The sequence below is a fragment of the Myzus persicae genome, unplaced genomic scaffold, assembly GCF_001856785.1.
Source record: "Myzus persicae strain clone G006 unplaced genomic scaffold, MPER_G0061.0, whole genome shotgun sequence".
Taxonomy (NCBI): domain Eukaryota; kingdom Metazoa; phylum Arthropoda; class Insecta; order Hemiptera; family Aphididae; genus Myzus; species Myzus persicae.
In genome coordinates this window covers 520,844-548,021 of record NW_019100891.1, presented here as the reverse complement: position 1 = coordinate 548,021, position 27,178 = coordinate 520,844, and the positions used below count along the sequence as shown (strand labels likewise).

The following is a 27,178-nucleotide window of genomic DNA, read 5'->3' as shown; positions in this document are numbered from 1 at the left end:
TTTAAAATAAAAATACATAATATATAGTTTATTGAGAAATAGGAAATAAAAAAAATAGTCTATAAAGGTACTAAAAAAAAAAAAAAAAATTGGTAATAGTTATAGTGATTTGGAAAGACGAGTTTATAATATTTAGGTAGTATCGAATAAGATATCGTGCGATGAGATAAAACACTACAACAGCGGATATTATGTTGTCATTCGGTTCGCTGCAACACTATTATATCATAAAGCAAGTACGAGTGTGACGATTTGATTTCACTCGCAATCGCCATAATTCATCGCTATAGTGTGGTGTATATTATTATTATTATCATTTATCGTCTACGGTATATAGGTAGTAGGTATCACATATTATATAGTAATTAGGTTAGGTAGGAGTGTAGGACTTTCAGGACAAAACAAGAACTCGGGTTTGTGTAGAATATTTTTTTAGGTGAGACATACATTTTTCTAATTGTAAGTCGTCGGCACTGGGATATATCTGATCGGTACGCTCTTCGCGAAAATCATCTTTAAGTAGTTACAAGGGTCGTGCTTGATGTTCCGTAAATGTCATACGCCGTTCGTTATGGGCACTGTAAAGTGCACACATGGGTGTATACTATTGTAATTGCGATGCGCACGCCAGATCTCCGGTCATCATTTCCAAACCCAAACGACGCCCTCCACCTCGTAGTCCCAGACGTCCGGGTGCCCGTAATGCGGCAAGTGCCTGATCGGGCTCTCGGACCACCGGAACGGTTCGACCTCGGCGCGGTCTACGGTGAACGGGGGCCCGGACGCGGTGTAGTAACCGTCCATGTTCGCCGACGTCACCTTCAGGTCCACCGTTCCCGTGAAGAACTTGTCCGCGTCCAACTTGTCGTCGGACACGGTGGACGACGGTAGCCGGTTCGTGACGATCGTCGTCCGGTCGTCTTTCAGCGGTGCCGTTGCGTCGGCCGACTGCAGCCGGTTGGCCGCGGTCAGCTGTTCCACGAACGACTGGTTGGCGAACCGGCGGAACATGGCGTTGGTCTTGACGCCCAGCAGGTCGGTTCGGCCGATCAGCGACATCTCGGTGCCCCGCATCAGGTCCACAAGCGTTCCAAGGTCGGTGACGTTCCGCTGTCCGTCGCGTAGTACGTTCGCCACCGGGTGATCAGCAGCGTCCCGCGCTTCACCTCCCGACATGTAAACAGTTTCCTGTAAACCGCACAAGGGATGATTTTTTAAAAAAAAAGCATTTATCGCTCCAAGCGTATAAAAAATACATCAAATACCTATATTGTTCTAAGTATATGAGCGCGAGGCCTCATATTTATGTTTTTCAACGGGTCTTAGAAGTTTATTAACGCCGAAAAAATGTGTGTGGTAGACAGAAGTCGATAATATAATAAGTAGACGTGTGAAGTCTTGAAACTTTTTAACCATTATTTCGATCTAAAACGTACACAGGCGGTGAAATGTTGACGGCAAGAAGTTTGACGATGGTCTACATTTTTCAACTTAGTAGTTTTTTTAAGCATATATAATTTATTATATTGCAGTATCCACCTACTGTCATACTGTATATTATTATGTTTTTGTAACGAAAACGGAATATTTTAAAATCAACTGTCTAGTGATGTCTGTCGACTGTTGTGCGCAAATGATCTTTAGAAAGTGAAAATCAGACCGTCACGTCAGTCTAGTCTTATAAATTATACCTAGGTAGTAGGTATATTATTTACATACGTTGTGTCTCATAACATTATATAGTGACCATTTGGCGAAATGTTTATCGTGCAGATGCAATATATTTGGGGGGGTTTTTTTTAAGGCTGTGGGTAGTGGAAATTCGTCTTGATGTCTAAATGTACTCGTGCCGAATCTCCTTTGGAAGTGTATGTCGAGGGGATAACATTTTAGACCGATCGCGCTAGCACGAAACCTAGAAAAGACATTCACCATAGTCCATAGTGTACGAACTAATTGCGCGAGGGCGATATTCAAACAACTGACCTTGAGACACGGACTACTGTTGCTGACCCAGTAACCGGTGGACAAAAGAGTTTTGGAAAGTTCTTCGTAGCTGACGATGCCGGGCATTTGTTCGATGACTCCAAATGCGATCGATGTGCTATTTGTGCTGATGACTAGCCACTGTTTATTTCCGGTGCCGCTATTGTTTCTCGAAAACACCTCGTACCATTTCTTACTGTTACTCGCTAAACGATTGGCCGCCATGATTCTGGCACCCAACAGCACCTATTTAGAACACAATTTTGTATTCAAAAACTTTACATTGCATACATGTATTCTTAATCGCTGTAAATATTTAATTACTTGATCGGTCTTCATAATCTTTTCCCAGAGTTGTCTGTTGTTATTTTGTAATTCTGTCCCTACAACAGTAGTCTCAGTCTTAGAACCTTTCTTGGTGATCTTATAAAAGTCGTCTTGAGAATAAACTGATCCAGGATATGACGTAAACTCGACAATCTTTCCATTAACAAGAGCACTATCTTCTCTTTCAGTTTCATGGAAACCAAAATTGTAGCGTTTCTGTATGCGCAACATTGACCCGTAACTGGAAACATAAATTGTTTTATTATTTTTTACCAATTACCTATCAAATCATTGAAATGCATTAATAGGTATTAACATGTACTTACTATCCAGATGCAGATTGAGCTAATACAAAGTCAATTGGGTTAGTGCTGATAATTTTTACCAATGTAGCTGACAACGGTGGCTTATCTGGATTAAAATCTTTTGATGCGTTCCATTTTTGTTCGAAGTTTTTTAAGTCCGGCATGATGTTCATCCATCTGAGAACAGTCAATTGTATTTTTCACGTGGTTTTTAATTACACTTTATATCAATATCTTGCTAATACGATATTACACATTTGGTATTAATGGGATTATTATGTCAAACTATTGATATTGTATTATAACATTGGGATTTAATAAATCGTTATGTTAAATTAAAGTATTTCGAACAGCAAAGCTAAAAATTCTATCATAGCCGAATTAATATACATTTCATTTAAATAATATTATATAAACTCAAGTAACATGTACGGAGTATATAATGAAATGCACGTCAAATCGTACTTGTGTATAAATAATAAATATGAATCCAGTTTTGATATTTTTGGCAAAAGCTCTCAGTTTCAAATTCTTAAAAATAAAATAATAGACTTACAAGAAGTCCACAGTTGGTATGTCAATGTCTTGTCTGCTTCTTTTTACGCCAAATCGCCAACCATCCTCTAACGCTTTCAATTGCGTGTAAAACAAATCAACCTAGGCGTAAATACGGTTTTAAATATTTTTTTCGAAACCGTTTTGAAAATATTTTTAAATTACTTGGTGCCAAAACGGGTCTGATTCGCCTCGTCGTTTCGCCGTTCGTTTGATTTCTTCAGCATTTTCTTCTAAATACTTTCTTAGTCGTTCACAGAAGTTCTTTCTTCCGACACACGCGTTTTCCACTGTGTTCTTCCAGTGCCAATAAATCATCCTCCACGTCAAACTTCCTTCCAAATATCCAGCAGCCTTCGCTTGTACGTAGTCCGGGTATTCCGCCTGAGTCTCCACTTCTAAAACTGCCCATCTAAATTTAATTATATAATATATATATATATATACAATATATATATTACCGAGTAATTAATATTTATTAATATTCAATTTTTTCTTACCCGTTTTCAGATAAATCCGGTCTATAATAAGCTCTTGCCACTCCTTTTCTAACTTTAAGCGGGTCGTTATTTTGGCCACAGAAATCAATTCTCATTCCAAATTCTTTGCTCCAAAATGCTGTCGCGGCATATTTACCATCATACTCATTTCTGCACAAACACGCAATAATAGTCAGATAATTATGAAATAGTTGATAAGCATCAAATTTTTACCTGATCGTTCCTCCAAAATAAAATGCTAGCAAACCCAGCAAAGTGATTGCAATTATCAAACACCACGACAGTTGCGTCTGAGCCCATGATGCTCCTACTACTTTCAACATTTCTGTATCTATGGTAGAAAGAAAAGTCTATTTCTTCGGGTAATCAAATTATATTTGGTTGCCAAATTTTATTTTTCAAAATTTGGCTTAAGTTCAAACCTTGCGATTTGACTAGAATAAGTTAATTTTCCTTCTTAAAAAATCTCCAATATATGTCTCCTTCGGCCTTTGAACCAACTATTATAGATAGTTTTTCAGGCTCTGGAAACTCGTCAGTGTTCGTCTCAACCCATCGAAATAGGAAACGACGATCGGGGCCAGCAACTGTTGTGAGCTTAGATCACTAGAATCAGCCGCCTTTGGTAAGATATTTGGATGACTCCTTAAAATAAAAAAAAAAATCATTATATTTATGTATTAGAGAATATGCGGGCTGAGCCCTTTGTAGTTTGTTCCAATAGCTGGATACTTAGATATGTATTACAAACAAAGAAATTGAAAAAATGATTGAACACATTTTAAGCTAATCTAAAAATAAATATAGACAATATTCATTATTGTTTATGGTTTGGAAAATACAAATTTATATTTTTTAGTATTGAATCTAGTTTTAATCAGTAGCAATTTTAAGAAAATAATTATATTTTATTTATTTTTTAACTAATATAATAGCTTTCAATTTCTGAACTATACACATTTATAATACCAGAACATATTACATAGTACGTTTCAAACTTTCCAAGTACTTATTATATTTTATTATTTTAATACACAAGAATCGTCAATATAGTTGGATTGGTTGGGTATTTAAAGTATTTAGTTCATAACTGGCATATAAAATTGCCGTTTAGTGTACCGGGTGCATTAAGTTTCTGTCCTCCATCCACTAATATTTTCTTAATTACAGTTTTAAGTTAATAGTGATTCTAATATCTCTATGGTTTGTAATATATTACAAGACTGATTCAAAGATTTCAGTTATAGAAGCTTTAGTTAAGTCTTGCAGTTATAATTTCTACTGTATAAATATTTTTATTATAAAAGAACGGTAAGTTATAAGCTTATTTAATGATCACTAATGCCTATGAGTTTTTATAAAATAGAAAAAAAAAAGAATCAAAAAATGTTTGTGAGTTTTTTTATGTTTCGGATTCTATTTTAATTCCTCAACTAACGTTGAATTACTGTGTTTTGAACTTTAAATAATATATATTATTATATAATACACACCGTGATGCACCACTCATAGTACTTTAAAATATAATAATGATAGTAATTAATAATATTATAATATTTATATTTTATATACACACATTACACCCATACAACGCATCTTATATTTATCATAAATGATAGGACAATGTAAATTGTTAAGGTTTTGTGTGTATTTAAGATATATAAGTCACCTTTATGGCTATATGGCCGTATACATATATATTATATATATAACAGCAGGAAATTGTTCTCATATATTAAAACGGAATACACGGGTAACAAACTAGAGGACCTTGATGAGTTTCTTGTTCCAAGTGGTGTCTATGACCTTAACGAGGTCGATATGTTTTAGTTTTGTATATTATTATTATTATTTTTTGTATTTTCGAAAATATAATTTCTTCGTCTTGTATCTGAGTTCTGCATTGACAGAAAATTTTGACTTTTCTGCAGTAAGTAGAATTGATAGATAAAAAAAAAAAACTTAATCAGAGTAATTATATTTCAAAATTTTAAGGTGAAGTCTTTCTTCACTGATGTACACATTTATTATGTACTTATTACACCACAATGTAGAATATTATAATTTAAAATACGGTCCGAACTCCGCGTTTGTAATACTTAATAGTTTATATGCTTTATAGGTGGGAAAAATTATCTATTCACTTTTTGAAGTATAATAATAAGATATTTAGATATATACCTATGTTATTTTTTATCTTTGATAAATAAATATAGTGTAGTTTTAAGAGAACGCCGTACCCACCCGCTTGTGTTTTCTCCTTCTTACAAATGTACAACATAGAATAATTTATTATAAGTCCACAATGAATTGACCGATAACAAGTAAGACTTAGGGAAATGTATAGTTTTAAAATGCTCCTAACTTGCTTTATAATTAAAATATCAACGAACACATCGGAAATGTTCTAATCTCCTTTTAAAAACTTAGTTTAGGTCAATTCATTTTAATAATTAGTTTAAAAAAATAACAAAGTAAAATGGAATATTGTGGACATACAATGTATAAGACGGAGACTATAACTTATGTGGGCGTGGCGTCAGTTAAAATAATATCTATTTTATTGGATACAAATGTTGGTAGATAATTAAATCATTCACTGGGATTCTATGATAAAAGAAAAAAAGGTACTAAGTCTATTTTTATAAACTGAACTGCGGAAGAGAAAATTTAAAATTTAAAAATAAATGTAAATTGGTACTTTTGATAAAAAAAATTATTAATTCATTTTTTGAAGTAGAATATAAGCAATATATTTGTCATACTACTCATATTTTATTTTTAATAAATTACCTTAAAATATCTTAAATTACTTTTATTCAGGATGCACCTCTCATTTATGTACCACTAATCATAATTACAAAAGTATATTCTTAAAGATACATTTTTCACTAGAAATGTTACAACTTCAAGCCATAATCCTAAACAAAATAATTAAAAAAATAGTAGTCACGTGAATAAAATAATCCTACGACAATTAACTGATATGAACCTTCTGGTTAGATTAGGTTCTTTCTTATTACAATTTATGCCTACATTTATAATGTATAAACAAAGCACCTGAAGGTTAAAAAACTAAGTGTGCCTAATGCCTATTTTAACAGTATCGGTAACATACATTTATATAATATAGATGATTGAGCAGGGTGAACTATAACGTAAAACAGATAAGATTTCGTATTTTGTACATTTTAATTGAAATCGTTCAATTATTATAATCAATGAACCATTTGTTCGTCATTCGATATAATAATATGCATCGTAGGTTATTTTTTCAATTTAATAATTCATGAAACGCAAATTTTTATCATACATATCATGAGCGTTTTGTGATACAAGGAGACCCTTTTTTTATAAATTGAACCACAGGAGAAAAAAAATTTAATAAAATTGTACATACTTAACATAGTTACATGTATTATTTTGATGTTCTGAGTAGGTACAACTTTTTATAATCAATGAAAAATTACAGAAATTGTTTTGTTTTAAAGATAATATTTTGGACAATGTTATTGTTGTACCTTGAAAAACTCAAAAATATTTTTTAAGTATCTAGTACATAATATTTTGTGGTTACTATATATTCGATAATAGAATGATATTATTTTTTAATATCTAAACGACTAATACTTACTTATAAATGTCATCGAAATGTAAGAAATATATATATTTTTCTAATCAAAATTCATGTATAACTGTATAAGTGTAAATATATACAGATATTAAAAAATTACTTACTAACCTAACCTGATATTATTCGGTTGTTTGGCGATATTACTAACTTAAAAGCACATCCATAATCCACATAGATATAATTATATGGTAGCAGATACATTAGCACATTCGTAGTTACATATTATTTATGTCTTGGATAGGCCTGAGTGTGCTATTATATTATCTTAATTCTTAATATCAGGTATATTAATAATAAGTTTATAGTTAAACTAAGAATAGAAAATTATTTCTATAATATTATACTATTATACTGATTCCGTAATGTTGAATAACTTTTTATTTAATTGTTTTAATAATGCATAATGTGTACAATTTAAACTAATTTAGTGATGGTTAGTCTAGTTTAGTGATAGTTTATGTAAGTTGTTCGAAATTCGTTAAATAAACAATAGCATACCCATTATGTAGTTAGGTACAAAAATATGTTTTAACCCTTTTTCTTTAAACAAGTGGAATGCCAATGTAAACGTGCCGTTTTAAACTCATATGATAATTATATGCGTTATGTTGCACAGACCGTGAAAAACCGTTAACATTTTCGTTTAAAAAAAAAAATAACTATTATTCAATTGTTTGGACGGATATAATATCTCTGTCCCCCGAAAAATCGTTTTGCGCATGTTCATATAATGGAAACGATGTGGTAGATGTACAGTAAATTACGCCCACATCACACCCGCACACGATACATCTGTAGCGGATTTATACAAGATCGATTCGGTAAATAGCTGTAATTATTTTTTGCAACACGAACTTAGACCGGTATTAACTATTATAAATATTTCGTGTTTGGAAGTATAATATAATTTTGCAAATGTATTATTTAAATATTATAAGCATATGCCTGCTAGCTGCTTACATTATTGTAACACGTCTTGTAAATCTACACTTTTAAAATTAAAACCGCTTTTTTAAATTTCAAAAACTGACATACTATGTTGTAGACTTATATCATAGGTAATGATTATAGTATATTATAATGTATATTGTGTTACTTTCACATAAAAATATTAGACAATATTATTGTTACTTTATTTGTAACCATACGCATATACTACCCTATTACATATCATAATTCATAATCATTAAAGGTTTGAAGCCGACACAACGTAAATTAGTGAATACATTTTTTATTCTATATTATAAACCAGTATGATGCAATTTTTATTGAGTGAAATTGACTTCACTAAAATATATGATTTTGATTCATTAGTCTTCTAACATAATATATCATAGGTATAGATTATAAAAATCGACAAGGTTACGTCATTCTGTGTGTGTATAATACGTTTCAATATACTTCCATAGGTACCTACTTCTTTCCTTATTTCCGTATTCATGTCCAACAGAAGAAGAAAAAAATAAAATTAGTATAACACTATCATAACGGTTTGATTGTATACAGTTTAAAGTATATAGATTACATTTTAGTTACGATTAGTTAATTCTGTATTAAATCTTAGTCCTCAATTCAATGGCCAACCAGCAATGAATATTGAGTGCCAAAGCCTAGAATCTTTCTTTCTTTCATTAATCCTCGATAAGCTATCCAGGTACATATTTTTTTTTTTTAGAGAGAAGGAGAAAGAGATAGTGAGAGATAAGGCTAGAAAACGCAATTAATATAGGCATAGACGACATTATTAGATGCGTTTATCATTTTATATAATATTTAGAAAATACTTGAATCAAAACTTTTAGTTTAATATGAATGATTGATGAATGGTGATGAATATTTTTAGTAGGTAAAACTGATACAAAAGTATTGATGGACGACTGCTCCGTCGATCAATACTCAATGTCAAATGTTAAAATATGTTGTATACTGTATAGCAGTCATTATAGTAGTTTTGCAATAAGGTGTTTATGCGTAAAAAAATTGCTACAACTGAGCCAGTTAAGATTATTATTGTAGCCCAACGGGGAGACACGCGCGTAAATATATTGCAAGTTCGACCCGAGAGCTCCAAGGACAACCGATTGTTTTTTTTTATTGCGTGCCAAACATTGGATTTTGTTTTTGTTTATTTTATGCTATTTTTTCGTTATTATTTGTAATTTATTGTACTCCGAGTTAAGGACTCTATGTGTAGGGCTTATAAGTTGTATAGTCATATTTTATGATACGCAACATTGGTATTAGATAACAGCGTGAAATGTATGAATAAATTTGTGCATTTGCGGATATTCCTGCCGCGGTAACCCAAATAACTCAATAATTATAACGTAATATACAGGCGAGTCTTAAAAATTGTTAAAATTGTTTCGTCTTTTATTTTTTTTTCTTCCATAAATTACTGTAAATAACTGTTTGAAAGTTCCGACGGCAGAGCCGTTTATATATTTCTGCATGACTGCATACGCCTTAATGCCTTATATATTATAATATATACGTATAGAGATTACTCTTAAATGCATAAACGCGCGGCTCTCTCTAAATTAACGTCAATGGTTACAACATTTTTGCATGCGATTTTCACTAAATATAGAATATTGTGTCATTCACAATGTAGGTACCTATGTATATTATAGTGTTCTAGTGGTAAACATTTCTTTCACTACCAGCAGCACGTATGTCTTAGGTTTATAAGTAGTCGAGAAGTGGTTTCGTCGTCTTATTCGATTATTATCTACAGCTGTGGGTGGGTGGGCCACCCCTGCGACAACAGTGTGTTGATTGCAATTTATCACTGGTGAATTATTAGAAAAAAAGTAGCTTTAGGCAACTGTTACTTTGGGTTATCGTCGTCATATTACTCGCCTACGTCACCACATTATAATATGCAGAAAAGCGAAACTTACTGTACAGCCATCGTTGTCCTTAAAAGTTTTACCGTTGAAGTGGGTGTAAAGTTAGTATATTTACTTTAATTATTAAGAAATTATCTAATTTTAATTGTATATGGTTAATTGAATTATTTAGGGGCGTACCTAGTTATGATAGTAAAACACATTCAAATCATATCATGTCGTCTAAACATGTCTAAACATTATAGTGATATCATAAATCGACTACTGCTATTATTATTATTGTATTTACCTAAGTTATGACTTATAACTATTTCGAAAATTTTAAAATTCTTTGAAAATATAATTTTTGAAAATTTGAAAATAATGTTTATTTTATACAATTTGGAATCGGTATCATTTTCTAAGTTTTTAATTTTTTGAGTGATAACAATAATGTATTATTTATGATAACATTACATTTTAATATGATATTTCAAACAGAATATGTTTTGAATTATTATTTTAGTACAAAAAAAATCATCGAATTTTGAACGAGCTATTAATTGCGATGGTTATGATTTCATTATTTTACTAATTAATTACTCGTTCAAAATTCGATTTTAATGTATTGAAATACCTATTCCGGAAAATATTCTACTTTTGAATATTAAATTAAGAATGTATCTTACCTATATGTTATCATATGAAATGTAAACATTTTGAAAAATTATGGAAATAAAAATTGTAAAAATATTTTTTTTCCAAAAATGTTGTTTCGCATATATATATATACATTATATATCATATTTTATGTCATATGCATACGATAATAATAACAAAATATCATACATAATCATATATACTCGTGTTATAACAAAAAAGATCTCTGAAGAACACATACTCGTCATACTCGCTGTTATAATTATCTAATTCATCCTGCAGGACGAATACACGCATGTTATGGCAGATGTATGGTATGCGTATGTGTGTTCGTTTATAATTGGTCATTAATCATTAATCATTGGAAGAATTACACTGTGTATAGAATTATATAGGGTGGCTATATTTTTGTCAAGTAACTTGTTTTGTAAATTTTCAGCCAATCTGATCCTTATAAATCTATATTTTTAATGTAGTTTTCCACAAAATATTATGACATATTTATTATCATAGTACTGTGACACTAAGTTTTTTTTATACTTAATACATACACTATGTTTTGTCTATAAATATATACGAACACACATTTATAATATGATGCACTACATATTAATTCTATACTAATTGAATCTGAAATAGTTTTTTTTTTTTGGAAACCTCATCGATTTATATTTATACTTGGTGCCTACCAACTAGTTAAAATTCGATCGGATAATTATTTAGATCTTTATAATCTTTGTAATTTTTGTTCTGCCTATTTGAAAACCAAACATCAATATTTAAAGGAAGACATTCTGTTTCAGAATAAAAATTTGACTTACACCTAGTTGCTTTTGGGTTAAGTGTTCTAAAAAAGTTTGAATCTTTTCACTTTTATATCAAAAAACATGTTTTATTACTTATGTAATTATCCTAATTTCTAACCTAATACAGAGATCAAGACGTTTAAAAAAAAATGTTTTTGGAAACAAAAATTAACAGAAACTAAGTGTCTTATATTAAAAATATCACCTTGTACATAATACATAGATACATATACAATATACATGTACATAACTTTTGTGGTTATTCGAATAATAACAATAGTAAGTTGGATTTTAAATGTATGATGACGCACGAGCCATGTTCGTTAACGTTGGCAAATATAGGTGATTACTTCATAAATATAAAAAAAATTCGATTTGTTTAATTAACTATTTGTTACGTTTTGACTAATTACGTACTCAAATAAAATAATTAAATACTATAATTACTTATTTGAATAACACTCATAATAAATATTAAGTACATATTATTATGTATTAATAAAAAAAAGTCATCGTTAAGTCAATCATTTTTATGATATTTATGACGTCGTATACAATAATAATTGAGAAACTAACTTGTGAAACTAGTTGTAGGTTTTAAACTTTTCCCAACAGTAGATTTTTCTTAGAAAGCGAAATAGCGCGTTCCACGCAATATAGTCAATGCGTTTATCATTACTTATATTTTTAGTTTTTTGTCATATAAATCACAATTACCACCGTTTAAAATTAAAAAAATTTTTTGGCCGTCGTGTACTGAGAAAACTCTTACGCAGTATCTCCTTAGTCATGAGGATACAAGAATATAATATAATATAATAATGATTATCGGACTGCAGCAGTAATACATAATATAATGAAACTCAAAAAGTCAAAACAATAGAATTCATTAGAATCTAGAAATTTATAAAGTGAAATGAATTATAATAATGACTATAGTATTCACATATCTATCATCTATTCTTATTATTGTACAGATATAATGGCTTTAGGAACAGTACATAAATTATGCTAAAAATGAAGTATAATACACGAAGATGGTTGATTATTCTAACAGTTAACATTTTCTGTCTTGAAAAGTATACCTAGAAAATATTTTTTTACATAATTTGAATTCATTAGACAATATTTTAGAAAAGCTATAATATTTGATTTTTTTAAAGTTTTAATTACTTTTTTGAATGAAAACATATATTTTTAAAATGTCATATTCCTAAGTAGTGTATGTTTCTGGGAATTTTTATCGATATAAATTGAATTTCGAATAAATAGTTAATTGGGCAGTTATAACTTATAAGTAGTATAACCTATTTATTTAAATGTATATAGTATTTAGTAATATTTACTGTTAAAAGAATTAGTAATAAAGTACCATGTATACATAATTGAATGTTCTCTTTTCCCTAATTATCAACGAGTGCATTTGCATTCACACATTATGACTTTCCGGGTTTTTGTTAAGTACGATGCATTTTATGTTTTTTTTTATGACAGTTCCTGTTGCCACACTTTTTGAAAACCATAAACGCAACTAATTACGTTAAATTATAGTTTCTGTTAAACCATACATATATATATATGTCGATGTGGTATTATTGTAATAGGTATACTATATTACATAACCCCAAATAGTAAATGATTAAATAAAAAAAAAAATTAACTTTATATGAAAAAATAAACAAATATAAAATTTGACTTGCTTAATATAATTATATACGACATACAATAGTATACTATATTATATTATTATCAATAATCTAATAATTACACTCGTGACTCTAGTTTTTTACACTTGCAACGGAAATACAGACATCGTGTTTATTGCCTATTAGTTGATAGCTAGCTGTGTATACACGAATTTAAACATATTATGTACTTCCAAACTTATATAATAAACATTATGTATTATGTATATAGTATATAATAGTACATTAAGTAATTCGTCAGTTGTAAGCATTGCTATTGCTGCAGTTGTAAAAAAATCACACGAGGCAATATTTAGATTTTATTGTTTAGTAATAGTGGCTGTTCAATAGACATAAATTATTTATTATACCACAGATTCACAGACAATATATTATATAATAATATTTATGAATTTGTTGCGTATTTTACTATTTGCCACTTTACTCTTCATATCTAAACTCCTAAAGTCTACAACTAAAATAATCACCCTGTATATTATTGGTCATCTCGGTATTTCACGGTTTGTTTGAAACGTTTAAAATATTAAAACACTCATATTACATCACAAAATATTTTGGAATAATGTACATAGGTATAACTGTTAAACTGTAACTTAACACGAATATTTTGTTATTTATTGTCAGAATTTTGTATTCTAAATTCTAACAGTGTTACATTTTAAATAATTATAATAAGTATGTGTCTCGTTTATTAATTATTTAATCATTATCTTGATATAAGACTTATGTATAATATCACTAATATGTGTGTACTAACAACGTCCCAAACGTATTTTAAAAATTTTTAGTCTCAGTAAAATTAATTGTTTCATTTAAAAGAGATACCGATTTTAAATTCAAATGACCCGAAAATTAAACGGAATAATTATAATTAATATACTGTTCCCCTCCACATGCACATTATTTGAATTATTCTCATAGAGATAGTTACACTTCAAAGAATCTGGTTTATTATTATTATTTAGTTCTTAGAGATGAGAGCATTTACTGTGATTATAATATTACGTATTTATATGCATATCCGTTTAGGCTTACGATTATTACCCATAATATCATTAGTCATAACTCATAACTAATAAGTTATAACCTATACACACTAAATTGTAACACGCTTTCTATATTATTTGATGAGTAATACTAAAAAAGCATGGACTATAGAAGAGAAAAAAATCAAAACTCAATTTTTTTAATACCGGCTTATTTAAACTGTTTATTATGATTTTATAAATCCAAAAGTTAAAAGTTTCTGTTTTTTTTTCTCATTAATTTGACTTTTATCGACATTTTTAATTCTGTATTAGTGATTATAGGTAATAAATACCTGTCTAATATTTTTGTATGTGATTTGAGATTTTATTTTTTCAAGACAAGACTATACGTTCTGCCTCCAAAAAATGAGATTTTAGGTTGTAATGACGTCTGGACTTATGTTAGGCTTCAAAACGTCACAAAATGAGAATAGAATTTATTAAACAGATATAGCCTAATTTTAACCCATTCTCGACGGAAAACATTACATGCTCCTTATTGTTGTAATACGTAATACCTATTATTATGAGACATTGAGGCATTCCTACAATATAAATAAGATTTTTTGCCAGAAATACAATATAATACCGTCACGTTATTGAAACGTTAGATACCATTAATAAACTGTATTTATTTATCAACATACAAACATTTGAAAAAAGTAGGTATCTATAGATATTACACTCAGCTGGAAACAAGAAAGCGCGTGTCAAAAAGAACAACAACAATGTTATAATATGCATATAATGGTTTTGTTTCAAATCGCTCATAAAGACTGAAAAAGGTGATGTTATTGTGTTGTGGTTTTTTTAAGACCACCGTTCTGATTAAATTGTACTTAACGCGACACGTCTTACGGCTTATAATGATATTATAAAAAATACATCACAACGGGCACAACGGCCGTACCTATAATTCTATGTATCGCCGAGGTATAGGTATACTACATCCAAACGCAATATAATAAAGTAATAATATTATATTTTATCATAACTATACACTTTTGTATTTTGTTTTTGTGTATAATCTATGGTAAATAATATAGACTGGAAATTTTCTTGTGAAAATGTATTTGATCGATTTTGCCTATCTCTACGGATCCATGTGGTGACAGGATAAATATTTATATCTATAACCTATGTATAATATACCTATATTTGTATTCGTGGTTAAGTAGAACATATTATGCATACGTTGATCTACTTCCCAACATATTATATATAAAGAACAATTTAAATTTTGAATGTTTGAGCTACACGTATTAGGAACAGTTTTTTTGCATACACCTACGTAAGTTTAAGTGTTCAAAATCGTATTAATTATCCTTTTAAATCCATTTCACGTACCTACTACTGAAAATTGTTGTTGTATGTAGTATGTAGGTGTATAATGCATGATTTATACCTACTAATTATATAAAAAAAAGTTTGTTAGTTGTACCAAACTTTACAATCGTTTATGTAATTAAACTGAAATAAAATAACTTCCTTAAATTTGTCTCATAGAATATTTCACCGAATATTTTTAACAACCATGTACGTCATAAAAATAAACTTGATATGTTTTATCTGTGTCGAAAATGAAACAAAAAGCCGTGAATGTTTATAAATTTGGTGGCACTACGGTATGGGTCAACTGTTATAATTTATATATAAATAAATATAATATATCTTAAGCGATACAGTAGGAAATTCAAGACAGTTTGGGAACGGGGTCTTGTCAATAACTTTTGTCTTGTAATTATATTCAAGATACGATTTTGCAAAATTATTACTGCAACTAGAAAACCACAATATTCTTATTATAGTAATTTTTGGTTTACCTATATTCATAATACAAATTGGTATTTTTTACAGAAAAAGATTGTAAAGATCTTTACAAGTTTGATTCATCGAAATGTTTAAAAGTTTACTTACATTATAATTTCCATTAGTTATTTTAATGATTAGTTTGGCAAGTTTTAAAGTTTAAACTGAAGGCAAGTATAGAGGAGAATACAATACTATACGTAAGTCGGTTATGCAATATGTACTATGTACTCGTTTTTATAGTATAACATAGGTAGCTATTGTTATCGATGTTAATTATATAAATGGCTTACCGGAGTCTCGACAGAATAAAAAGTAGAGGGTTCTGAACATAACTCTATAGGATGGTTTTTGGTGCGAATTCGGTTTGGAGTAAACCATGCATGTACGTTTCTGAGATTTCGCAAATCACGAGCGGTGCCCGCGACTAGGACGTGAGAATAAAAATAAAAAAAACACCGAAATAATAAAATATTTAGCACGTGTGTGGTGGGCGGGCGGGCTGTCGGTTGTGCGGTCGTCGTGTTTTCGCGTTAACCGGCGCAGTACTGACTGAGAATTGGTTCGGCATTGGACTTTTATATATTGGCCGACCGCGATGAATAAACTTCGACGCTGATAGCCTGATAGTAATACGACGATTATGCACGTATGTGTACATAATGTGAGTGTGTGTGTGCGTATGTGTGTGCGTATGATGAGTTATTTAATTATTATTATTTGAACTGCAGATTTAATATTTGCATGCGATGGGAACAGTGTAAGTATACACTTTATGGGTATATTATGTATATGTGTGTAGGTATTATAATATCGCGCGTAAAAAGCGGTGACCGTTATCTATTTGTAGGTACATATTTTATGTATAAGGTGTAGGTGTATTATACGACACTCTCGAGTAGGTATATACGGTGTGGTGTATGTTCGAAGTATATATACGCGTGATACACTGATCCGTCTATAATATATAACCAAATTTGGTTTATACCACGTGGAGCTTACCTTTTCTGTTCGGGAGTTTGTTTTGTACGACGATTTTATAAGAATTTGATACGTTCAATTCAAGTCTAAATACTTATGCGGATAGTCGTACACTTGACATAAAGATTGTTAATTGATTTCAACTAATCGAACTACATTGTCTGTATACGCCGTTTACGACTAAGTCATTATCTGGTGTATATAGGTACATACAGCGAGTATAATAAAATCTATAGTTGAAGACTTGAAGTCGATGTTAAGTGTGCAGTGCACACTCGAGAACACGCATATGACACCATATCGGAATGAGTAATTAAATTTATTGGGAAACTTATTCATTTATTATTAAAAAAACAGCATCGATAACAAAATGATTAATTTAATATTATTAATAATTATTGATAGTTATGCGGCGTTACTGCTATACAGTTACCAAGTACATAATATATCCGGTATACGATGAGTAAATAAGTTAACCGAGTTTCTCGTGCACTTTCTACCTGATTATAATTGAACAATGATATCATATTTTCTACAGAATTTGAGTGTAAAAAGATATCTTTAGATTTAAATATTTTGAGAGATAAAATTACTTTTGTCCATTTAGCTTACGTGATACTACATCATGATTAGGTTACATAAAAAGAAGATTGTATAAAACATAACATAATACAACCATATATATTATATATATATAGGTCATCAAGTTTAAATGCAGTTATTTTAGTCGTGTGTATAAGTTTAAGTTTAAGGTCAAGACATTATTTAGTATATTTTATTCAGTGAAATGTTTAAAAATAACAGGGACTTGAGAATTGTTTGATGTTGGCCTGTTGAGGTACAATAAGAATGTGTTGAAATTAGATTAAGTTAAGAATCTTTAATCACTTGTTAATTTTAATTGAGAATATTAATAGGCATATTATACATTTTGAAATGCAACAGTGTTGAAAATGTTTGGAATTTTATCGCTATAATGTATGTAGTTGGCTGGTATATAAATTATAAATGCATAATATTATTAAATGTTTGTATTGTTTTTGGGACGATTTTAGATATTATGTAAACAAATGTAAAAATGTAAAATTATAAAAATAACATGTATTTTTTTTTGTTTTTTTTGTTTGTTTTATAAGACATTAATGAAAATTATTGTAATAATACAATGAAACTGATAGTAATTAGTATACCTTTCAATTTAAAATGTGTGTGTGCGCGTGTGTTTGAAACCTAAGATCCTACTAAATTACCCTGTATCATAGGTAAAGTAGGTATAAAAACAATACGTTATTTTGAGACTTTTTTATTTAAAATCACTGTATTGTGCTCGTGAATGTCCATTTTTATTTGTTACTGTCTCAAAAAAGCAGTACTTGACGATGCGATTCCAAACCCAGCAAACGTTAAAACTACAAGGTTTCTCGAGGTTATAGATCAGGGACACGAGACTCTTTTTTCTCGAGGCTTTAAGCCACCGTAATTTTGTAAGCCGTATGTTATACATATATCGTGCAATATTACTCGTATATACAAAAGCTGTAAAATCTAACATATAATAATAGTGGGTAAAATTGGTGTTATTTGTTTATAATGATTTATGAACAGACCGCGATTTCTATTGACAGAGGCGCACACAGACAGTCTGAAGAATAATATAAATTTGCTTAAAAAATAAACTTTATTTACTTAATTTTTTTACTTGATGTTCTGTCGTATTGTTTATACACTATATATTATGCATTAGTATTTTATGGGACGATATAAAATCAATAGCGCTGCAAATAGTCGTTTGTGCATTGAATCTTCTGAAATAAGTCGCAAATGCACGTGGAGAACGCGTTTTAGGGAAAGCATTTTCCAATAAATAAAATGATGGACAATTGACAACTAATAAACTTATTAGTTATTGCTTACCAACTTGCTTATAGACTGTACACATTTAATTGCAGTTTCTAAAATATAACAGTCGTATTATGATTTATACACACAACTATAATAGTTATTATAGTTATGAGTGTACAATTATAATACCTATATGTATTATAATATTTTTATGAATATTATATAGCTTATATTATATTGCACATTAAATACGATAAAGTGTGTCCAAAAATAGACTAAGCGTGTGAAGTCTAACACCAATTTATCGACAGTTTATCAGGCTGTAGACATAATCATACATTGAATGATTATGCTATATATTATATTTATTTTAATGCTGCTATACTACTGTATGCGAAAATGTATGTACACAGAACATATCTCTACACCATTTTATACACCATATGTCTATAATCAGCGGCAGCATGGCGCATCATAAAATGATAATTTAAGTTTGTTTAAGTTCAAATGCACGAAAGATTAACGTCAGAGAGGTGTGTTCGTAATTAGAAAGCGAAATAATACAAATAATAGTTCAGGTATTTTACGAAATGAAAAGAAACATCATATCACACTATACCATAATATCATATTTGAATAAACAATATCGACAGCATTGTGTCAATGTAATATTCAAAATACAGTTTAAACTTAAAGCATTGTTGATTTCCGAGAAAGAAAACAAATAACTCACGAACATAAATTATCTAAAAACAATCGAATATTGGTATTATTTCTTAATAATTTGATCGATTACTCATCACATTTTTAGAGACTTAATTAATATCTGAAGTTTGAATGACTGGTTCGGTCGCACACAATTATCAGAAGATTGCCAAAAATCAATCATTTATATCAAGGTTGAACGTATTTTCATGAATTTTCCGAGTCATCGACAGTTAAACATTCAACATTTTATATAATATTGTCGACTGGCTCTCGGCAGTATGTAATATATTATATTTCTCATAATAAAAGCAAAACAAAATATCCTACCAAGAAACACTATAGGTATAATATATAAATTATTTCTACCAGATTCAACGCAGAACCATCTCTCTTAGAGTCATAGATGTATATAGCCTATATACACGAGTGATGAGTTGATAAATTTCATTTTAGATGTGGGGTTATTTTGTTTGTATATACATAGGTATTGTTTCCGAGTGATGCAAGGCTATAATAGATATACCTATAAATTTTGATCGAAAAACGTAGAGCTATTGTGTAGGTACCTATATATTATATATATTTGATACTTAGATAGGTACCTACTATATGGCCACTGTACATAAAGAATATATAGTACTTTAATATAGGTACCTGCAGCCTATAGGCTATAACATAAAATTAGTATTTGAAGGTCGACGCGCAGTAAACTTATAATGTACCACGCTTACAGTATATTATATGTGTGTGCAATGGGTGTAATGGTGTTTATATGTAAAATGTATATATATTATTATATAATTATGTATATTGTATATAGCATATGTGTAAATCCAGCACCTATTCAATGGATAACGTTTATAATGTCACATTAATATGATTATAGGTAGGACCTACTGCAGAACACAGACATTATATATTTACATAAAGATAGTGTTTTTTGTCATTTAATTGTCCACAAAATGTCATATTACGTTCATGAAATAATAACACAACAATATTTTTTGACGCATGTTTGCGCTGTGACGTTTTTATTCGTTTAAATAGATTTCCTCCAGATTGCTGATACCGTGGTGATATTTCAATGATATACGTACATGGGAATTGGATAAAATTATTGGTTGCGCGGGTAGAGTAGACTCGTCAGTCGTTCTTAAAAGGATATATACCTACATAGAAATGAATAATAAGTAATAATATTCAATATTCGGATTTAGGAAAAAAATATGGATACCTACCTATGAAAATACCTCTGCGTATAAATATATCTGTGTAGTATAATATTATCCTCGTACTAAAAATTATGTGTTCCGTTATTTAATATACATTTTACAGCTATATACTTTTAATTTATAATAATATGTTTGTCGTTATTTTCTTTTTTTATTTCAATTTCATAACATTATATTTGGCCGTAGATACCTACATCTTCGTTTACATAATATGAGTGGGTATATATAACTTATAAAAAGGACACCGAATCATATTATCTCTGTCTCTGAACTACACATAGCAAATCAATGCTCAGCATCAGAAGAACCAATTTTGTGTCGTTAGATTTAATTTTAGAGTGAGTTAACCTACGATCAAACTTAAAGTTAAGAATATTAATTAGGGCACTACACAAGTCGTTATTGTCATTTTCATATTAAAGTGAGTTATGAACATTTTATAACTATGATACTTTAATCTCTTTAAAATGAAAATATCAATTAAAGCTTATAATATGTCCTAAGTAATATTCATACTTTTAAGTTTCATAATATATCAATTCACTCTTTTACTAAAACTAATAACATAAAATTGGTTTTGCTGAATGCAAATTAGCTATGTTGCTAGTGCTATATTTGTTGCTATGATTGTACGATAAAGGCAAGACATGTGGGTTAGGTGTTCTCTTATAATATTATAACACAAATATATCTACTATCTTTAAAGAATGGACTGGAGTCACAGTCATATGTTTATATTCTATGTCAGGATAATTTTTTTATCATAAGACACCCACCCATTATCTCGGTCGATTCTTTCTCGTGTTCAGGTGTTCTATAAAACAAATGTTTTTATTACTCTTTTAAACAATGGATGACTAATATTTTTATATGACCTATATTTTTAATTTCATAATCTGATTAAATATCATCTAAAAAAAATTGGCAATTATTTTCATTTATAAAAGCATATATAGTTTTATAGATAAAATTGGTGAACATGGTTAAGGGTACTCCACGCGAATTGCATATTTATATGGTTTGTTTGTTACTCTGCTTTTCAAAACTTTAAATACAATAAGTAATTATATTATAATTTAAAAAAACAATTATGTATAGTTAGGTACATCAAATTAAATGGAAAAATGCATATTACATTTAATATTTGTATTATATTTTGTATATTATTAAGTTATAATTTTTCAATTTTTTGTCCACACTTTTCATTATGAAGATATCGTTTTATATATAATCCAATAAAATCTTAGGACATCGGCCAAATATTTCGAGTGTAATTAAAAATATAAATAATGAATATATTATATATATTATATGTAGTATACAACATTATGTTTCTAGGTATACGTATGTACCATGAAGTATGTGACTAATGTGCGTACAAAAGTATTAAAACTAATCATATACTATGTGTAGTAGGTATAGACTTTTGATACAATAATCGCCATATATAAACTCTAAAGTCTAAACCTTAGTATGATATCGCATTATATTTTGTATAAGGAATAAAAATAACAAATATTTGTGTTTCACGATCGTCTAAGAAAAGTTGGATTTTGTATATATTATATATAATGTGTGTACTGTGTGTGTAGTGTGTGTGTAGTACTACCTATATAGAGTATTGAACGTGTTTCCTTAAATGTATTATACGTATTGAGACAAACTTCATGTGATTAATACATTGATATACTGTTTTCTGTTCCAACATAAAACTAAAAAAATAATAAATTAACTATAATAGGAAGATAATACTACTTATCGCCTATCGGGTTATTTTGATTAAATCTTGAAAGTGGGTGGTCGTACTAAGTTTTTGCTCGATCTTGCTACTCCACAGGGCCACGGCTGACAACGAGACCACCCTATTCGAAAAATGCTGAATTTGTCATATGAGTGCAATTGTATGTACTCGCGTGCGAATAATATTAGGTCATGCCTATATTGATTTCAACTGTGCTAAACATAAAAATATTATAATAAAACGTTATGAGTTCTTTCTATAATAATATGCACTTTTAGATTGCTTCTAGAGGAAAAGACAAATTCTTGATAGATAGTTAAAATAATGTATATTTTTGTTTGTTATACCTCAATCTATAATTAACACATATCTGCATGCTAGGTACAAAATGTTACATAGTGTAGGTACCGGATACACGCTTTTAAGCGTATGGTCATCGGTTAGTACAGTTGCATGTAAGAATTGTATGAAAATGTAGTTCGTAATTTATATAACGACTATGACGTTTTGTTTGTATTTCATTGAATATATATCATAATTTATATTATATTGTAATACAATAGTAGTTAATTTATTTAATACAATCATTTCATACTAAAATTGTTATTTAAGTTTGTTTAACGACACGTACGAAGGACGAAATAAAGTTTAAATAGAGACTGATTACAATACATGTTAATAACACGCGTGTGACTGTTTCACTGTTATAATAAGTAATTATTGTAAAGGAAAATTTGCATACCTTATTTCTAACTATTTGAATTTATTATATAAAACAATATTGACTTAATGTGGTCACTGGTCGGCCATTTAACCACATTTTGTTCACTTATTCTAATATCTATATATGCGACCTCGTCTATAAATTACATTGAAACAGTATATAATTATAACGGTAGTTCAAATGTAGAAGAAATATTTTTGTCAAATCTGTATACCTCGTGCCAAAATTAATTCCTGTAATTTCATCGGATTACCAAATTTTATCTCCATTGTAAACATTATTATTACATACATCATGTTGAAAAATATAGATTAACAAATTACACAATGCTTTTTATATTCTAGAAAAGAAATTGTCAAATGAAAGTGTCAAGTACATAGAGATTCCTTTTGGTAAAGTTAAGTTAATATGAATTATAGATTAAATACATAATAATAAAATGCAAGTATATAGTTGAAAAGATACAATATGATGTTATGCTACAATTAAAATTGTGTTTTCAAGGTTGAAAGTAAAAATATTATACAATTATAGAAGCTGAGGAACTAAAGAATTTCTGCAGAACGAATCAAGAGAAAGGATTAGAAAATATTGAAATCTACTTGGAAAAATATAATACAATTTTTGTTCCAAGTCATATAATATACTTATACTATTGTACGTTTCACTTATTAAAGACTTATTAGTATTTTTTTGTGATATTTATTGTTTATAAAATACAGCTGACAATGAATACTGCCTTTAATATTTTCATTATCTATTATTCTAATAGTTCACATGATTTGTACTAATTCAAGTTAAAATTCATTGATACCAAAGTTCTAGTATGGTCAAGTTATTTTATAGTGGATCGAAATATATAATTATCTAATATGTAGTTAATTTTATTGGTATAATATAATTTGTTAGATACAATAGACTATAATATAGATTTAGTTTGAACATGCTTGAAAATTTTTTGTTCACAAATAATAAAAATAATGTATGTATTAAAATCGTATTTATAAAAAAATTTAAATAACACAAGTACAGCAATATTTTCGGCAATACAATACTGTCATCTGAACAACATGAGGCATTTATCTTTGTTTCGGCACTTATGATGACAACACCATTATTACGGATATACATTACGGATGTCCGTTATTTTTTTAATTACGTTTGATTCTTGACTTTGAGATTTAAAAATAGTTATTTTATTTCTAATTAATAAGTTAAATTGAATTCAGTAGTATATTAAGTACATAAATTACTGATTAGTTTTTTATAAATAATAATCTAGTTGTTTCAAATAAGTTTAATACGTTTTTTTGTGTATTATATGTGAAATTAAAAAAAAAAAATATCTTATAGATAATTATTAATTTTTTTACAGTTATAGAGATGTGTAATATTATAACTGCTATATTTTAATATAGTCAAACCAAGATTTATTAAATTATTTATAATTTGGTTTTTTAATAAGTAGACAATATTGAATACATGTGATCAATTAAATCATTTGTAATATATTATGCGATATTTGAAGTAATGGTATTTATGTAAAATTATGTATTTATATTGCATTTATATATGTATTTATGTACCTTTTTCTGATGTATAGATACCTAAATGTTTCATATTTATTATAGATTATATAATAATAATATCAAACTAACGTGGAAGAAATAACTCATATAATCGTTATTATTATAAATGTGTATTATAAATCATAATGTTATTTATTATTAATTATTATTTTAATTTTCCATATAATATATTATTGTTCGTTTACGTGCAGATACCTTATAATGGAGTTGGCATTTTTATCTCTACGGGCTACGATGATGTTATCGATTCCATAATAGTGGATAGGTATAGTTATTTGTTGATAAATAGAAAACATTTTCGCAATCTTCTTTCTGTATACATTTAATTTACATAAAAATTCGTTAGAAAATAATGTTGTATAACTTTCTAGTTAGAATTTAGGTATTTAAATCCTCATACATATGTAAATCTTCCTTCAATTGATATCAATCACGATGAATATTATTCTTATACGAATTTGAACCCCCGTTGTCAGTCTAAATTAAACCAAATGTATATATATATATATGTGTACTTTTATATATTATATACAAATACAATTGTTGAACGAATCTCAAATCATATTTCTGAGGTTGAATTACACATCGTCTACCTGAACGTTGGTGGCGTATTTAGTATTTATATTACTACCAGTACAATGCAATTTAAGGTTCCTATATGACTATGTATATAATATATTATACAGGTAGGTATTGAAATAATAAAATGGAAATATATAATACACGTCCGTACCCACTGAGTGAACCTTGTGCAGGAATTATAATATAACTTTTTTGCAGCCCAAAATCGGTCAACCGTCCACGTCCGACCAACCGTGACGGCCACGTGTGTGATACGCGTTTTGGCAAATTTTTTTTTAACACTAGCCGCACCGAGGACAGCGGAGATTCGACTATTCGAGTGCAAATACTCGAGTATCATAATGTGTGTGTGTGTGTGTGTGTATGTGTGTGTATGTGTGCGCGCGCTCTAAAAACCTAATTTCTCGACCAGCTGTTATCGCGTACACGGTACACATTACCTACACACTTATTATAATATTAAGACATTGTATACTATGCGATACACGTGCGAGATTTTAGAACCTCGTCGCAGTTGTCCTAGCTCTTCACCGTTTCTTCAACGTTTTAAATCGTCGAACGATCTTTATAGTGATATACAGAGGTAGGTAGGTACTATAACTGAAATATGACCGCACACAGCGGGCACACTACGTGTACCTACATAATAGGTGTACCGGTGCTGTGGTACGATTATCGCACTATATACGATTCCTATATTACTGCCGGGTAACATGAACAATCACTAAACATTTAATAAATCAATATTAGATTGTGAGCTAATGCTTAATGGTCCCTCAAACATTATTTAAAGGCCACATGATTCGTCCATTAAATTAATACATACATTTTTTATGCAACCCGGCCATGAGAACTTATTATAAAATTGTATACATTTATATATTTGTATTTGTGACGTTTAACATGTACTATAAAATTGTATATTTGTATAGCCGTATAGGTATTTTTATTTGTGACATTTACCTGTGACTTCGAGCAATCTCTGGTAATGAGATACACTATCTTGACGTGCGTTCTTCATTCAAAACGTATTCGGGTGACGAGAGAAAGGAAATGAAACAGAAAGGAATAAGAAAATACCTATTTGAAGGGGTTGTGTATGTGTGGGTGTGTGGTGGCACCTGCGATAAGTATATGACAGTAACAGAAATTATACATTGAATATAAACATACTGAAATAATCATACATCATGCGTTGTGTTGTAAATCGAAGCCGGGTAAGAGAGTAATGGAAACATAAAAATAGATACGAAGAATATGCGGACGGAAGACGACGACGACGCGCGGCACAGCGGGCGTGTGCGTGAAGTCCGTACGCGGGCAACCGGGTGGGCAGCCGGTCGAAGGAGTCGGTGCTGCTGAGCTGTTGTTCGGACGACTGAGGAGAGAGAGGCCTGGCCGCGCGCTCGCAAGCCGCAGCGCCGTCGTCGCCAACGCCGCCATCGCCGACTGTGTCTGGACCGCGGCAGACGGGACCCCTCTATATAGGGTTACGTGCGCGCGGTCAATGGTGACCAAAATGGCGTTCATGCGATCATGCGATTAATTATATTATTGGTATTATCTTCGTCGGTCGTCATTTTGTTGTGTATTTGTTTCCTTCCAGCCGCTATCCTTATATTTTGGTGACGT

The 27,178-nt window shown here is 29.7% G+C and overlaps 1 protein-coding gene across 4 annotated transcripts; it reads right to left on the bottom strand.

Moving 5' to 3' along the window:
* Positions 1 to 99: 99 nt before the first annotated feature.
* LOC111026610 (putative phospholipase B-like lamina ancestor) lies at positions 100 to 26,930 on the bottom strand. Of its 4 annotated transcripts, none has more exons than XM_022304719.1 (10): positions 16,441 to 16,698; positions 4,096 to 4,318; positions 3,887 to 4,023; positions 3,674 to 3,823; positions 3,339 to 3,585; positions 3,175 to 3,275; positions 2,640 to 2,795; positions 2,311 to 2,554; positions 1,987 to 2,232; positions 100 to 1,188 (listed from the first exon to the last, which is right to left on the bottom strand). In XM_022304719.1, the coding sequence occupies exons 3-10, from the start codon at positions 3,994 to 3,996 to the stop codon at positions 643 to 645; spliced, it is 1,800 nt and encodes a 599-aa protein (XP_022160411.1). In that variant the 5' UTR covers positions 3,997 to 4,023; positions 4,096 to 4,318; positions 16,441 to 16,698; the 3' UTR covers positions 100 to 642. The 4 variants fall into 4 exon arrangements, with proteins under 4 accessions (XP_022160411.1, XP_022160410.1, XP_022160409.1 ...); XM_022304718.1 differs by having other exon boundaries at positions 3,887 to 4,004; XM_022304717.1 differs by lacking the exon at positions 16,441 to 16,698 and adding an exon at positions 26,510 to 26,930 and having other exon boundaries at positions 3,887 to 4,318.
* Between the last annotated feature and the right edge of the window lie 248 nt (positions 26,931 to 27,178).